This window comes from Artemia franciscana, chromosome 3, assembly GCF_032884065.1.
Source record: "Artemia franciscana chromosome 3, ASM3288406v1, whole genome shotgun sequence".
NCBI lineage: Eukaryota > Metazoa > Arthropoda > Branchiopoda > Anostraca > Artemiidae > Artemia > Artemia franciscana.
Genome location: NC_088865.1, coordinates 9,845,666 through 9,862,395, shown reverse-complemented (window position 1 = coordinate 9,862,395; position 16,730 = coordinate 9,845,666). Strand labels below are relative to the sequence as shown.

Below are 16,730 nucleotides of genomic sequence, written 5' to 3'. Positions count from 1 at the left end.
GTAAGGAGCAACATTAAAACTTAAAACGAACAGAAATTACTCCGTATGTAAAAGGGGCTGTTCCCTCCTCAACGCCCCGTTCAGCGCTAAAGTTTGACTCTTTCTCTCAACTCTAGTTTTTAAAACAGTAAAAACTTTAGCGAAAAGAGCGGGGCGTTGAGGTGAGAACAGAGGAGGAGATGAACCTCCTCATATGCGTAATCATTTCTGTTAGTTTTATGTTTTAACGCTGCTCCTTACATCCTGTTGAAAAAATTTCTTCATATTTATTTTTGTATTGTTTTCTTTTAAAGAATAATTGAAAATTTTGCGCCCCGTCCATGGAAATTCTCTATCCCTATGACAAATTCTCAATGGAAAGTTCATCCCACGTAACCCTGTCCCCTTGACTCCGACTATGGTAAACAAAATGGATTTCTCAAAATTCTGATCCGGTGACCTTGGCAAAAAATGAGATTGATAAAAAATGGTGCCCTCCAGTTTTTTCGGTCACTTAAATATGGCACTAGAGCTTTTGATATCTGTTAGATTGAGCCCTTTGGTGACATTGTGGGACCACTGGATTGGTACGATTAACCTAAAAAAAAAACACGCACCCATGATCGGTCTTCTGGCAAAAAATACAAAATTCTACAGTAGGGTTCTCTGATCCGCTGAATGTGATGGTGTGATTTTCGTTAAGATACTATGATGTTTAGGGGGTGTTTCCCCCTATTTTCCAAAACAAGGCGAATTTTCTCAGGCTCTTAACTTTTGATAGGCAAGACTAAATTTGATTAAACTTATATATTTAAAATCAGCATAAAAATTCGATTCCTTTGATGTATCTACTAGTATCTTGAGTTTTTTAGAGTTTTGGTTACTATTGAGCCGGGTCGCTCCTTACTATAGTTCGTTACCACGAACTTTTTGGCAATACTTGGCAAAATGCATAAATTCGTATCTTAGTGTAGTTGAAGCTAAAACGGTTTTGATCAGTCAGAAGGTGTTTGAAAAATATTTGACGTAAATGCTCACATTTTGCTCTGTCAATCTTATCACATTACCTTAAGTGTTTTACATAACATTTTACATTAATAAGTTATATTATATTTTATTTTTTGTGACTTTAAACTGAATCATAATTTCGAATTTTTTCTTTGTTTTCTTCTCTTGTGTAAGGAACTTAGAAAATAGACGTGGACTCTGCTTTTAACGTTATTCCTTTTCATCTGAGAATTTTGCATAATTACGAAAATCAAGAATTAGTACAAAATTAACAAAAAAAAATCGATGGAGTGTGGGACAAAATTAATGAATAAATTGATTGGGGTTAAAATAAGCTCCGCCGATGAAAAAAGATTAGGAATTTCCAAAATATATAATTAAGTTAACAGTATGTTAATTTTGGTATATTCTTTCAGACACTTTCTTCTGGGTTGGCAAAAATTCAAAGCCAAGTGCTGATGGTATTCAAGTACCAGATGAAAATGGTAGTTTAGATCCCTTGCGACGATACGACGCGAAGACATTAGTTCTAACTCTTCCTGGTGATCTCACCGTTTTTGACACGGAATGGCTTAGCATCTGGTGCCGCAGTTTTTTTGTCGACTTTGGACATATTCGAATACCGAAGAAACTGAATGTTCCCCCTTCCTTGAAGATGCTTGGAGTTGCCCCTCAGGTAATTCATTATCTTGACAATTCTAGATTTTAGACTAATATTAATGGAAAATGTGTTTAATTAAGCTATGATCTAAACTTTTTCCGAAAAATTCTTTGAAATAATTCTTCAAATATTATGTAGTTTGTCTTAATTGAGAATTAAATAAAGCAGAGAAAGATCACTAAGTGAAAAAAGTTGCCATTCTAGTAAGGTCGTGGTGAAAAGCAAGACAGGTGAAAATACGATGCAAAATAACAAAATAGGCGGTGAATACTATTTATCTAAATATAAAAACTCAAACTGATCATTCTGTTGCTCCTGTCGTTGTTAGCTCAATTGAAATGCTTTGTGGCATAGTATTAAGCAAGGCGGTTAATTGTTTAAGCAATCAGTCGATATAAATTTGATTAACCCAGTCCCTTATCACCACACAATGGACTCACAAAGAAACAACTTTCTTGTTTTCGTGATGGTATCCGATTACAACTATCATCTGTGCATAGCATCCAGGCGACTCAGTCCCTTCACCTCAATGCTATCTATTCTAAGTATTTGTCTTCAGGGGTCTCTGATTTCATATAACGGATAATTTTTAGAACTACTAAGGGGACCGAGAGGGGGAAACGAACCTTTCCGAAGTCATGATTGTTTTTTTCTTTACCTAAACCTTTTTTTTTTCATTTTAATATTTCTGGTGTCACCATTAGTTTACTATATACCTTATTCTTGACAATCATTATAGATAATTACCAGGTGTACGGGCAGTTATTCAGCATGGCAAAATTCACTTAAAAAAAAACAGACAATATCTTGAATACGATTATTCGTTTTAGAAAAATACTTGTTTTCCTTGATTTATGATAACTGTCCTGAACGTTTTGATTGTCGATTCTATTTTATTTCCATTGCCAGTATTTAATTGCCAATGTAATTATGCTATATGTTATAATTGCTTGTCTAGCGTGAAATTAAACATTTAAATCATTTTCTCACACCGAAAAAAATAGTAGTATGACAAACTTTTGAAAAAAAATTATGTTCCAAAAAAATTATATGTAAATATATATACATATATACAATTATTGCTCTTTTAGCATGATAGACGGATTAAATAGAGGATTAATAGTAAAAAAAAAAATTACAGTATTATAAGGACCTCAAACGTCGAAAAAAACCTAAACTCTAATTATGGTTTTAATTCAGTACTCCCCTTGAAACACCAATCCAATTTGAGCAATCTGTTGTTTTCAAAGTTTGTAAGGATAGTTTGTTAAGGTTCTTTGTCGGTTATAATTGTTGACCTTGTTGCGTTTTTTTTTTTTTTGGTTTATATTATTTCAAGTTGTAGTTTGTTCTTCGAGCTTTGTTTGTAGTTGTATTTTTGTGTTGCTATGGCCCGTGGGCTTGCAAAATAGATTTTTATCTTGTTGGCCAGGTTGAAATAAACTGGAGCTTAAGAGCAATCTCTTGGAGGGTCTTGAGTCAAAACGTGACTGGCTTTCGTTCTCCATTATTTTAAAACTAGTCTTTACTTCAGTATAATTTTGCTGAAGTGGCAAGAGTAGTATCCATGAGGGGAGGGGAGGTGCTAAGGCGAGGGGATACTGAGTTTGCTAGGAAAAACTACTGTTTTGTTAGCTTCTTATTAATATGGATAAGAAAGACATTACCCCAAGCAAGACCCCCCCCCATGGTTGAGCCTTTAGCAATCCCCCTGGCCAATAAAACTCATTTATTCATCCCCAAAATAATCAGTTTTAAAGACTATCTTAAAATCAATATTTAGGCAATAGTAACTGAAAAGGTACATTTTTCCTAGTTGATCCTCCCTTGATTTCCTTGCCTCCTTCCCCCTCTTTTAAACTAAAATCCTGGGTGTGTCCCTCCTTGGCTGTCGGGGCATTCAAGAATGCATGTTAGTAAGTTCTTTACCACTCGGTTTTGGAAATTTGGCATTCTCGTCTGAATCGATATTCCCTTACAGAAATTGAAAGTTGCCGCTTTTACCTTAGAACATGTTTTTTCACTTTCACAAAAAAACTAAGTCATTTCAAGTTTGGAGATGTTGCATCAAGGACCTTATTATATTGTGACTGTTTTTCTGTGGAAATTTTATATGGTTCTTTGTTTTCAAATTTAAAAGCAAATCTTGCCGATCCAGTTTACAGAGATGCCGTTCTATGAGTGCGAAGAAAAATGAAAGTAGACATTCTAGATTGGGAATTGACCAATTAATGTTTTTAAGCGGCTAAATTTCCAAGTCAATTTGGATGAGATTCTTAAAAGCAATCAAATCTTTCACTTAGTCATCACACCGCTTCAGCTTAAATACCCTTTCGGCTAAAAATGCCGTATTTCTCAAGATGCATGATTAATTTACAATAGTGCTTTTAATCTATTCTTTGCGATTACCAAAAAAAAAGAGAAAAAGTATGATGAGGGATATTATTGTCAATAATCTCGAAATAAAAACATCATATTGATTTATTTTGCAGAACTCTGAAATACCAACTTAAAATTTAAAACTTAAGAAAATAGCACATTTGTGCGTGCTTTTATGGCACATTGCTTCATAGCACAGTTGTGCATCCTTTCATAGCACATTATGCGTGCTTCATAGTACATTTGTGTGTGCTTCGATAGTATATTGAGGGTGTTTCATAGCACATCTCTGCATGATTTTATAGCACACCATTGTGCTTCCCAGCACTTTTTAAACGCCTGTACCTCACTGACAGCTAAATTTGCATCTGTATGAGTCTGAAGGAGCAGTGTAAGGGTAACATGTAAACAAGGTCACAGACACGGGAAGGACGAGCTAAATACAAGGCCAAGGAAATGGATGAAGAACGCCTGATGGCCATGTTTCGTGCCTCCTTGAAGGTGAGCTTGGAAACAATTCAGGCTGAACTAGAGCAAGAAAGGGAGACTAGCCAACAGCAGATACAACAGCAGCTGGAATTGTGCATTTCAGAATGCAGCAGTTACAGCTGAGAATACTACTATCCAGATTGTCAAGTTTATGGATGGTATGGATATCGATGCATACCTCACAACCTTTGAGCAAACTGCCACTCAATATAACTGGAGTTGTGCTACATGGGCAGTTAGACTCTTGGCCTTGCTGACAGGTAAAGCTGCAGAAGCTACTGCAATTGTTCTGACAGATGATAGCTCTGGATACAAACATGGCCTTATTCAAGTGCTGGTCTATATTAATCACTAATTTAGGAAAACAGTCTTCCTTTTCTCCTTCTGTCTCTCTTTTTTTTTTTTTTTTTTTTTTTTTTTTTTTATGTGTTTGTGCTGTTGCATTGGTGATTTCTCTTTTCATGATATATATATATATATATATATATATATATATATATATATATATATATATATATATATATATATATATATATATATATATATATATATATATATATATATATATATATATATATATATATATATATATATATATATATATATATATATATATATATATATAATTGTAAATAAAAAATAAATAAAGTAAACAAAACAAGCACCTAAAACTTGAATTTTGGATGAACATTAGGGGCATCAGACAGGGTCGTATCCAGAATTTTTTCTTGAGGCAGGGGGTTTACAAAAGGATTTTTTGGGTGGAGGGCTACAAAAAAGGCTTTAAAAAACGAATCAAAGATTTTTTATATTCATTTTTGTTACATTTTCAGGAGTCAGACAAATATTTCTAGAATTGGAGGTTCAAACCAACCCCTACCCCCCCCCCACCTCCCTGTATATAGTCTTGGTGCCAGATAAGAACCATTTAGTCAGTTAGTGAAATCAAATGAAAGAAGATAATCTTATATTATATAATGCTATAAAAGTAGGCTAGGTAGAGGGTCTCCAAACCCTCCCACCCAATGTCCCCTTACTCCTCCAAAATCTATAAAAAAAATTCCCTACATTTTCTTTATGGCTTGCCTGTCTCCCCTCCCCCTCTCTTTGGGGTAAGTTCAAGTGTGCATAACTGCCAGGGACACAAAGGTCTTAGCCTTGGAGAGGGAGGGAGATCATTTTATAGATAATCATTTGTATGCGAAAAACTACAAGTGAATATTTTTACTTTTGAAGAGAGAATTCAACACATGCCTTTTGATGACACCCTTTTAACAGCACTTCAGTTCTTTTAAAAAATTTTTTTTTTCTTTTTCTTAAATTAAAGTTCTTTAATTTTAGACCAAACTGAACTGTGAAGTACTCTTTGATGATTTGGCGTTAGAAGTTCGGTGGGCGCTTGCTGGTGAAAGTATAGTGATGCAAGTTGTAGGAAAATTGGGTAAGTTGGTATCATTTGAATGTTTCAAAAAGTCGTATGTTCCAATTTCAAATGCTGTTTAAATACCTAAAAAAAAAAAAAATCTGAAAAACTGCTTTGATCGAAATTTGGGCTACAAATCAGTCGGTGATCGTGCCTCTACGGCTTCAAAGTGTTTAAAATTAGCCCCCATGCTTTTTTGACTAAACAAGTCTAAGTGATGAAAATCAGAAACACAATTTGGCAATTCTTAGTAAATGTTGCTTATATTCTGCAGAATTCTACCAATACTTGCTATATTATAGTAGTACCGTTCCCTCTTTGTCATAAATTCTAATAGCTAAATTTAAGCTCCACTACACCAATTGGAGGGAGACTGCCTAACATGACAACACTGGTGGTAGTTGTCACAATGTACCGGCTTTGGCCCCTTTTAAAGTGTTATTACAAGCCCTGTTGCTGAGTAAAAGGGTTGTATATAAAGGGTTGTTGGCTGCTCTTTATCTTAGAAGCAATGCTGATCCTAAGCAATTCATGTTTTGCTCAGTTAGCGGAATTCATTTTGAATTCATTTTGGATTCATGGATTTCCTTACGGAAATCCAAAGTTGTTTGTTTTTTTCTGCAATAATAAATTAGAATAATAACAGAGATTCTCCGAGGGGTTGCTAAAAAAATGTTATTTGAATTATGTGGAATGCCAAAAACAGAAATCTGCTCAATAGGGATTTAGCTTTCCAACCTTAAAATGGGCTCACTCAACATTGACAAACCACTGAATAAAAATAGTTTCATATAGTACATTAGGACAGAATTTTTCAGCTTATGATCGGGCATAATGTAGGGGTTTTTTAGATTTTTTTTAGAGTATAAAATTATATGTGGCATAATGGAGCTTGTTATTTAGGGTATGGGTTTTCTCTTATAAAATACAAGTCCAAATTTTCCCTTCTTGTATCACGATTAGAATATGAAATCAACCTTTGGAGGCACTTTTAGATCCAAGTATAATGATTGACATGTATTTAACATCTTTTTCTTGGGGTGGGGGGGGGGGCTAGAGAGGGTCATTTAATCTGCAGGCAAAAGGTCTATGTCTAAATTAAACATTTGTTTTCTTAATATTCTAGAAGATAACCAATACATGGCATTTGGACTGAGTGGCAGTACGACCTCGAATAGAATGGTTGGTGGAGATGTGGTGGTAGCTTGGTATGACAGACTAAGTGGCAAAGGACACGCAGAGGATTATTTTCTAGCTGCAAAATCACAGTGTGCCGGGGAAACAGGAGTGTGTCCTGACACAGAATTGCAGGTAAAATCTCAAGGAAGGTCTCAGACATGGACAAGACATGGACTTTCTCAGGCATTTTGTTTTTGATATGCCTACTCAAAGAACGTTCATTGGAAAGAATGGTAAAAATTATAGATGGTAAAAAATAGAATGGTAAAAAAATAATAGATGGTAAAAATTAAGCAAAGAGTGACTGTTGCATGAATTTTGAATAATAAAAGTCCTTGGAAAAATTAGATCATTAAAATATAAACTGTTGTAGATTTTTAATCAAATTATAAATAATTAAATAGGAAATTACCTTCTATTTATTATCAAATTTATAATTAATTAAATAATTATAAATAAACATAGCTAAGCATGATTAAATTATTATTAAATTTCTCATTAACGATACTTAAATTTTCTAAAACCAGAAAATTACTATTAATATAATAATACAAAAGTAATTAAAATTCAGACTAGTGGTTTTAAAACTTTTTCCATACCTGCATCCTTTTGAATACTCTAATCAATTGTCATTAGAACAGGCTGCAAGATTTTTCTTAAATACTACTTATTTATTATTATTCCAGAGAAGTCTACAAAATCGTTTCGTAAATCTTGCAAATACGCATATATAAATATGAATTTCTTGCTACTCTCCCCAGCTATACATACATCCTCAGTTAGCAGTCCATGATCTTGATGTAGAAGCAAAAACAAACAACATCTAATAGAAACTGACTATTTTGAAGTATTTTGTGATTGTAGTCTTTTCCCTATATAATTCCCATGATCTCACTGGCTATACAAAATGAAAAACATCTCGAAGAAAAAAAAACGAGCATATTTTTTTTATTGGCCGGAAATACCCTCGTTTTTGCTTTTCACAATTTTATTCATTCTGTAGTCTTTCTATCATCAGGAAGTGACCATGACCTCTGGTGAGCCTTCAGACTCGTGTGTTTTTCAAAATCTCCAGAGTATTATGATTTTTCCTATAACAACTTTCATTTTCTCAAATCGCCTTTTTTTTAAAGTTGTTCCTTATCAAAAATCCTTGCCTGCAACAAATTCTGCGTCCGTGCTCAATATAGTGCAATTATGTTTTTCATATAGTTTATTTAACATGTAGTTTTAATGTCAGTGAGAAACTTAGTTCAAGGTAAACTGGACCTCCTTGTAACAGAAAATTGGATATGTATTAAACAGCCTAGAGGAATCGGGATTTAACCCCTCTTGAATGTCAGATTCAAAATTTCAACTAAGTCTAAGGTTCCTTCAAAGGTGGATCTAAAGCAACATCTTTGGGGAAGGGGCAATGTGACAAGGGTACCAATGTTTGACAAGATTGACAAGTTTATTTTAAGAAAAAGAGTAAAAAAAAAAAAAAAATTTAGGGTGCTAGAAAAATCTTTTGGGGAGTCAAGATTCCCTCCCTGGCCACCCCTGGGTCACAAACTCAGGAGCCTCACCCCTTCGTCAATTCAGTAGCGTATCTGAAAACAAGAAAACAACGATGGAAGACATCTACTACTAGTATCCATCTTGTCTGTTAATTTTTTTTTTATAGTATGGATTTCAAAATTAACGTTTAAAAATCCACAAAAAATTGCACTTGTAGTATATTATAGGTGATAATTGAAAGGTGATACTTGATAGGTGATGCGTGGATTGAAATGGAAGGAACCATAAAAATCAAATTATTTGAAACTTTTTGTCCACTATAAAGTTAAATTTATCGTTATGGTGTCTCCTTCAAAAGTTTTGATTATTGCTTAGAGCTATTTGGGGGGGGGGGAGGCCAGTGGCAGGTTTTTTTCCAAACCGAAGCTATTTTCTGTCATTTGAGTCCTCGAAGGGCAACCTAATATTACATAATATTATATATCATATTATATATAATATGATATTGTATGTTCTAATATAACATTATAATATATTCTAATTTTTTATTCTACTGCCAGTTGCCATGTTCGGACGCGCTAAATGAAAAAAAAAAGGTTAAGGATGTTGTACTAGACCCTTAAGGTCCGAGTCGGCGGTGCTGATCTCCGTCTCAAGACCCTTCAGCCAGGAAATGCAATGGAGGGATGAGGGCCAGCCATCTTGTGCTTTTGCACACCCTTCCTGTTTACCTTCCTCAGATTTCTCCAGGTACCCGTTTAGAGCTGGGTTGACTCTGGGTGAGCTTACAGAGTCACGCCATTGACCCCCGTCCCAAACCAAATAATTGGGTACGCAAGGATTCGAAACCTCGCCCTCTCGGATGAAGGATCCTAAATCCGGCGCACCAATCCACTCGACTACGATGGCACGGTAAATGCAAAAGGTTGACAGAAATGTTGACTTTCCAAACAACTGATGAACATGAACATTTCTTGCAATTTTTGTCACAAAAGTTAGTGGTTTACAAATTTAATTAGAAAACAAGACTTAATCACAAGACATAATTATTTTATTTATTTACAGGGTGGTATTAATAACGTACGCCTTCTGAATACTGCTGTTATCAATGACTTCGTAATGATCACGTATCAAAGACCTCTTCGTGCTGCAGATAGAGGAGATACCTCAATATTCACCAACCAGTCACAAGCTGTTATATGGGCACTGGGTCCCCTAAACTCACAGAGACGTCCATCCTACCATAGGAGACGATCTGAAAGTAAGTTGTTACTTTTCATGTTCGGTAGTATTAACTTGTCCTTAGTATATGAGAGCTGCTACTGCTGAGAACTAGAGCCGATGAGAGCTGTAAACAGCTCATTGCAGTGCTAAACCGCCCGAGGCCAATATAGTGACCGATGCTCCTTCTTCGTCTAGATCTAATCGAAGATTCAAGCTTTACCCCCTCTTTTATTAAACTCTGATATCGTCTAAGGTATTTAATTTAAAAGTAGCTTGGTATCAGATCTATTTGTGTGGGCCATGATAAGTATCCTACTTTCAACCATAGATATGCATTAATTTCATTAAAAAAGAAAGAAAACATGTTGGGGATGAAATTTATCTATAACTCATAAATTTACCATTTCTAGTCTTAGCTTCTAATCGACAATCTTTATAAATCATACCTTGGATCATCCTGTGTCTCCAGAGATTCCTAGGGAATCCAAGAAGAGTTGGCAGTCATCTCTCATCGCTGCAGCCACCCAGACATCTTCTCCCATTCAGGTTGGATTGAAGCATTGACGTTTGTGAGGTCATCCCGGTAGCTGCGCCGTAGGATGTTTTTGGGGCTTCCTCTTCTTCTGGTACCACGGGGCTGCCACTGAAGGGTGACCTTCGGTAATTGCGTTTTGGGCATGTGGATCACATGACCAAGGTATCTCCATTTCCTGTATTTGATCACTTTGGTAACCAGTGGATGAGATGTCTTCTGTCGTATAGTAGCATTTGTCACTTTTTGGGACCAGTGTATATAGAATGCAACATTTGTTTTTTAAACAAATGTTTTTGAAGGCGAGGAGTTTCTTTTCAAGTATTTGATCTATGTACCAAGTTTCAGAACCATAGAAAAGCGTTGGGAGGACGCTGCTGTTGAACCACCTCAGCTTGAGTCAAGAGAGTACTTCTGGCTGTACCAAATTTGAGACAGTTTTTTTGAGCCCATCACATTTCCTCATTTCTTGAGAAACAAATAAAACATAGTGGCGCATGCTCCTTTTCCATCTCGGTCTGATCAAAGCTTCAAGCCTGACCCCCTCTCATTGAACTCTGATTTCCTTTAAGTTATTTTTTCAAACCCGATTTTGGGAAAGCCCCAAAATCTTTTTGACTTTCCTCAGCTGGATGGCCAAAAAGTACAATTTTCAGTGCACAAGCGGGTAGTGTTATTTTTTTTTGTATGTATGTAAAACGACAATTTTAAACGACGTGATTGCGTCTTTTTCTGTATGGATCGCAATTAAGCTCCAGCTATTGTAGATTAACACAGAGTACTAGAGATAACATTTTTTTTGCTTCTAAAAATGTTTGAATTCTTTTACTTGATCAGTTTGAAGCTTTTTGCATGCCGTCCACGCGCACATTCTTGCTTATTCGGGTTTCCTGGCTCCCCCAATTTGGCTCCTCCTCGTTTCTTTGGTTCCTTGGGTGGAATAAACAAAGAGAGGTAGCTAATATCGACAATTCCCGGTCTTTTCTGCAGTGATGACAAGTAATATTCAATCTATTATAGATCAAAATAAAATCGAAAATGGACCCGTTTTTGGACGTAAAGAATGTTGTTTTGCTTGTTTAATTTTGAAGGTTTTTACTTGCCGTCTGCGGGAAATCTTCCTTATCTTGGTTTACCTAATACAATTTCTCATTGCACACTACAATGACAGGATAGCTAAAATGAAAATAGAATTATAACACCAACTATTTAGTACCTCTTGTTTCTAATGCTCCTTGGATGAAAGGAAGGAAATAGAGAGATACAGAGCTAATTTTAAACAATGTCATTGCGTCTTTCCTGCTTTTATGGCAAGTAAAATTTATCTATTATAGATTAACACAAAATCTTAGGTACTGCACGTTTTTGGGTGTAAAAATGTTTTGTTTCTAGTATTTGTGGTGTTTTAAAGTTTTTAACTTTATACAAAATCTTAATTGTCTGGCATTTTGCAATGCAATTTCAGTGATCCTTGGAGTTAAGGCTGATAGGTGGGGTCAATGTTAGAACTTTGGTTGAAATCGTAGACATGTTAATTGATAATAAACTACAGAGAGCGCGTGTGTTCGCGACCTTCTTGCACTTCTTCTTCGATACTACCAGGAAAGGCTTCTTTCACACTTGTTTGAAGCATCAAAATTGCATTTAAACCCAATCATCTGTTCATGGCTGCCACCTCTTAAAGATTTATAACTGTTTTAGTGATTTTGATGTTTGCCTAAATTAAAATATCACTGAATTAGCACATAAATCACTATATAATTCAAGGAAATCACTAAATCAACGAAAAAATCACTAAAGTCTAGTGATTTTTCTCACCGCGTAGCAACCCTGTATATACCTTTGTTACCACCATTCTTATTAGGTGTTATTTATGGCTTACTCGCGTATTCCTATATTTTTCTATATTATCTGGAATCCAGAAGAGCTGGAAAATGGTCTTTAAGCCTTCAAAAACGGTCATAGACGGTCACATTTTAATGAATAGCTGTAATGGTAATAAATTACCATTACAGCTGTTTAAGGCTGTATTCCAAAACAAAGGGATTCCAATCTTATTATTTTATTGTTATTATTTCTTATTTCTTAATTATTCTTATTTCTACAATCTTATTTCTTTTTTTTCTTCTTTTTATTCTTATTTCTTCTTTTAACTATTCTTATTTCTACAATCTTATTTCTTATTATTCCAATCTTACTATTCCAATCTTATTATTTTACTTGGAGGCCTCTGATTTTTTTAACTTGACACGAATAAGAAAAAATAATATGTATCGCTATTCTCAAACACAATATTATTAAGTCAAGGAAGAATTGTCGCTTGTGTTTTGATCATCAGAAACACTGCATCGCTTGTGTTTCTGAGAAAGGAAAAGACATTATTGACTGTGTTTAATAATATTTTATTTATATATTTATTTAATTTGTATTTCCTTTCTCCTTTCTGCCATTACTTCTAAGCTACAATTTCTAGAATTTCAGTGCAATCAAAAGGCTTCGCTGTTTCTAGGCCAAGAATATTGATTTGGTTTTCGAACTGATTGTGATTAAAATTTGGAGATTATTTTTTTTGTATTAGAATTTGTGTATGTGCTTGGCACACTTCCACTCATACATTTCTTTATGTCGTATTTCTAAGGTTTCTAAGAGAAGAAAGTAAGGAAACAATTATTACAATGTTTCCTAGTTATTTCAATTATATATATTTATTTATAACTTATAGTATTATTTATATTAAGACATTATACACGTTTTTTAATAGCTAATATAAATACCATTTTGTTCCGAAAACGACCACCGAAACACCAGTGTTTTGTTTCGATATGGCTTTACAGATCATGAACTTAAGACTTAACTTTTTTTTTCAGACATGTCTTTTAAGAATAGATCATTTCATAGAAAAAACAATTTTGTAGAAAAGTTCGGTTCTTTTAAGCATGAGGAAATACAAAATTACATTTTTTTTTTCAATTCTAAGAATCCACCAAACAGAAAATTGATTGCGAGACTCAATTAGAGATACCCCCGAGGCAAATAAGTCACTGCATTTCTAATAGAAGCAGCTCTTTCATATTGTTGAAGTCACGCTATAATGGTTGGGTATCCGCAATCAAAATGATATTAAAGCACTAATAATCTGACTCTCCTTAATATCCTGTGTCTTTTCGAAGGATTAAAGAAAAAAGAGGGAGGGAATACGTTTTGAGGTACTCATTGATTTTTTACTGTATTAGGGCATGTTTTTACAAGAGCTTTAAGTAACGACTAGGACCGCACTGTTTTTGCATCGTAATAAAGCAAGAAGTTATGTGGAATGAAGACTTTTTCCAAAAAAAGAGATGAAAATAGAACCTAAGCGGGTATTTCGCATAATTGAGTCTTAGCAGAATATTTGTGAAGCGGTGAAGATTTGTGAAGTCGTGAATTTGAATTGTGAATTTTTTGAAGGCTCTTTTAATTTTGTGTTTTAATTTTTAGTATCGATCACCTTTTGAATCCTAAGTTAGATTCTTTTTTTGTACTAATTGCTCTTTTATTTTGCTGAGAATGGCTAGTAGTCATATAGTTGAATATTTGCTTGGGTTTTATTTTAATCGCTGTCATTGGGAAATTACCATCTAAAGTTCTCAACTTATTTTTTTGCTTTTGCAAGACTTTGAGCATAAATTGTAGGGACAGTAACTTGTCTGAAGTTATGTGTTTTACATAAAGTGTGCTAAAAAAAATTAATTCCAAATAAGGATGATCACAGCACGGATTTTTCGAAGCGTATAGTCTTCACTAAAAAAAAAAAAAAAAAAAAAAAAAAAAAAAAAAAAAAAAAAAAAAAAAAAAAAAAAAAAAAAAAAAAAGTCGCTTGTTTGGGTAATTCAGGTCGCTTTGGTCTAATAGTGAATTAGTTATTTTATTAAATACGAGGTTATCTTAATTGGAGAACCTCGAGAAAAAATTAAGCACTTTCGTTTATTAGTCACTTATTTTTCAGTTTATTAGTCAGTCAGTGGTAATACGTTGCATATTCTCGTTTTATTTAGAGTAACGGGAAATTTGTTAATCCTGTGTAATGCTCTTTAAACCATAGAATTTGGAGCGAAAAATCACTCAGTCTTGTCGATTAGTCATTCATTAGTCACTCTTTTTCAGTTTATTAGTCAGTCAGTGGTAATAAGTTGCATATTCTCGTTTTATTTAGAGTAACGGAAATTTTTTTAATCCTGTGTAATGCTCTTTAAACCAGAGAATTTGGAGCGAAAAATTACTCAGTCTCGTCGATTAGTCATTCATTAGTCACTCTTTATAAGTTTATTACTCAGTCAGTGGTAATAAGTTGCATATTCATTTGCATAAGTTGCAAATTTGTTAATCCTATTTAATGATATTTAAAGGAGAGAACTTAAAGCAGAAAGTTAGTCATTCGCGTTTATTAGCTATTTATTAGTCACTCATTTGTCAGTTTAATAGTCACTCTTTGGTAACAAGTTACAAATTCTGCTTTTATGTAGAGTAATATGCAATTTGTTAATCCTATGTAATGCTGTTTAAAGGAGAGAACTTGAGCAGAAAGCTAGTCATTCTCGTTTGTTAGTCATTTATTAGTCACTCATTTTTCATTTTATTAGTCATTCATTAGTAATAAGTTGCACATTCTCTTTTATATAGAGTAATAGGAAATTTGTTAATCCTATGCAATGCTGTTTAAAGGAGAGATCTTAAAACAAAACAGTTACTCATTCCCGTTGATTGTTTTTGCCAGTAAGTTTAAAAATAGGAAACTGAAAATAAACTTCGGAACACAGTAGAATCAATTTGAAAACAAAATTTGAATCAAATATTCACGGTGCTCTTTATGGTCACCCCCCTTCCATTATGAAAACAAATATTTTATTACAATGCTATGGAATGAATTTACAATTTTTTCTCTGAATTTTAAGAAAAACTCATAGTATTATATTGATTATCTTGATGACTATATTGAATTTGTGATGGTTGAATGCTTGGGTGGATCCCAGGGGTAAATTTACGGGCACGAGCCCCCCTCCCCCATAAGGTTAAAAATTGCAGTGATTACAGGGTCGGAGGGTGAACGATAATGATTAGGGAGCCAAATTTTTATCGGTGTCCCCACCCATTTTGCATTCGCCCCTGGATAAGTGGATGTGCTGCTAACTTCTTGGTCTAAAATGAAGTAGGGCGAAAATCGGAATAATTGACACCAGAAACATAATGTATAAATGATACCAGTGATGTTTCGATTGATCATTGGACGGCAAGTGTTCATAATTTCTCGAACCAAAAAAGCTTTGTTCTTATCATATTCACATTTCAGGAACCACTCTCATAAATTTTGGACGACAGCCATTTTGGAACTGTCCATACCCCGAAGAGTCAGATCCAACGACCCCTCGACCAGTGAAGACGCAACCACAGCCAAACTTACGTCAACAGGTCAATCCCAAAATTGATGCAAAGCCACCATCACCCATCGCACCTGTAACTCCAAGACCTGTGATTCCAGCAACAAAACCATGGTTTATTCCGCCCATCCCTTGTCATGAGCCTGAGGATCATATCTTTTATGCCCATATTGGCCCAACTGGAGGAGATCAGGGATATTCAGCCATTACTGGTAGGGTTCATTTTGTTAAACAACTTGAAAATGAAATGCTGCTAAAATATGACGTAGAGATCTTTTTAGACTTTGAGTGGACTCGTATGACGAGGTCAATTTTTAAGGCCAAAAGAATATGTTAAGAAACTTTTACAAAGGTGGTGCGCGAAGTACTGAAGCTAGCTTTTCTTTTTTAATGACCATATTCTGATGACCATTTTTTTTATGAGCCATATTCGTAGAGTAACTGTATTAAAGTGGATTCTTCCTATCGTATTAATGTGTCTTTTTTTCAGTACACGTTGTGCATCAATGGCCAATAACACTAACATACTCATTACCATCTAAGTCTATAATATTTACAGACATACTTGGAAGGTGGGGAGCTGAACAACAATGCAATCACAATTTTCGTTGGTTTTATTAGCCTGGGATATATAGAAGTGTATTCTTCCTATCGTGTTAAAGTGTCTTTTATTCAGTACAGGTTGTGCGTCAATGGCAAATAACACTAACATACTTATTACCATCTTTACAGACATACTTGGAAGGTGGGGAGCTGAACAACAAAGCAATCACAATTTTTGTTGGTTTCATTAGCCTGGGATAACGAAATTATCGAGAAATGACAAAAATTTTAATTGTGTCAAAATTTAAATTAACAAATTTAAATTTTAACCCTCTTTTCCTTTTCTTTCTTGAATACTGATGCAGTTATAAGGCTACTATCATATACTCAAGGTTGTAC

General features: G+C 34.4%; 1 protein-coding gene across 1 annotated transcript in view; it reads left to right on the top strand.

Annotated features, from left to right (window-relative positions):
- Positions 1 to 16,730, top strand: part of LOC136024860 (uncharacterized) — an 80,246-nt gene that overhangs the window by 46,540 nt on the left and 16,976 nt on the right. The window contains exons 6-10 of the mRNA XM_065700373.1: positions 1,404 to 1,663; positions 5,858 to 5,957; positions 7,066 to 7,250; positions 9,684 to 9,879; positions 15,701 to 16,000. Coding sequence (XP_065556445.1) covers positions 1,404 to 1,663; positions 5,858 to 5,957; positions 7,066 to 7,250; positions 9,684 to 9,879; positions 15,701 to 16,000 — 1,041 coding nt within the window. The remainder of the gene's footprint in view (positions 1 to 1,403; positions 1,664 to 5,857; positions 5,958 to 7,065; positions 7,251 to 9,683; positions 9,880 to 15,700; positions 16,001 to 16,730) is intronic.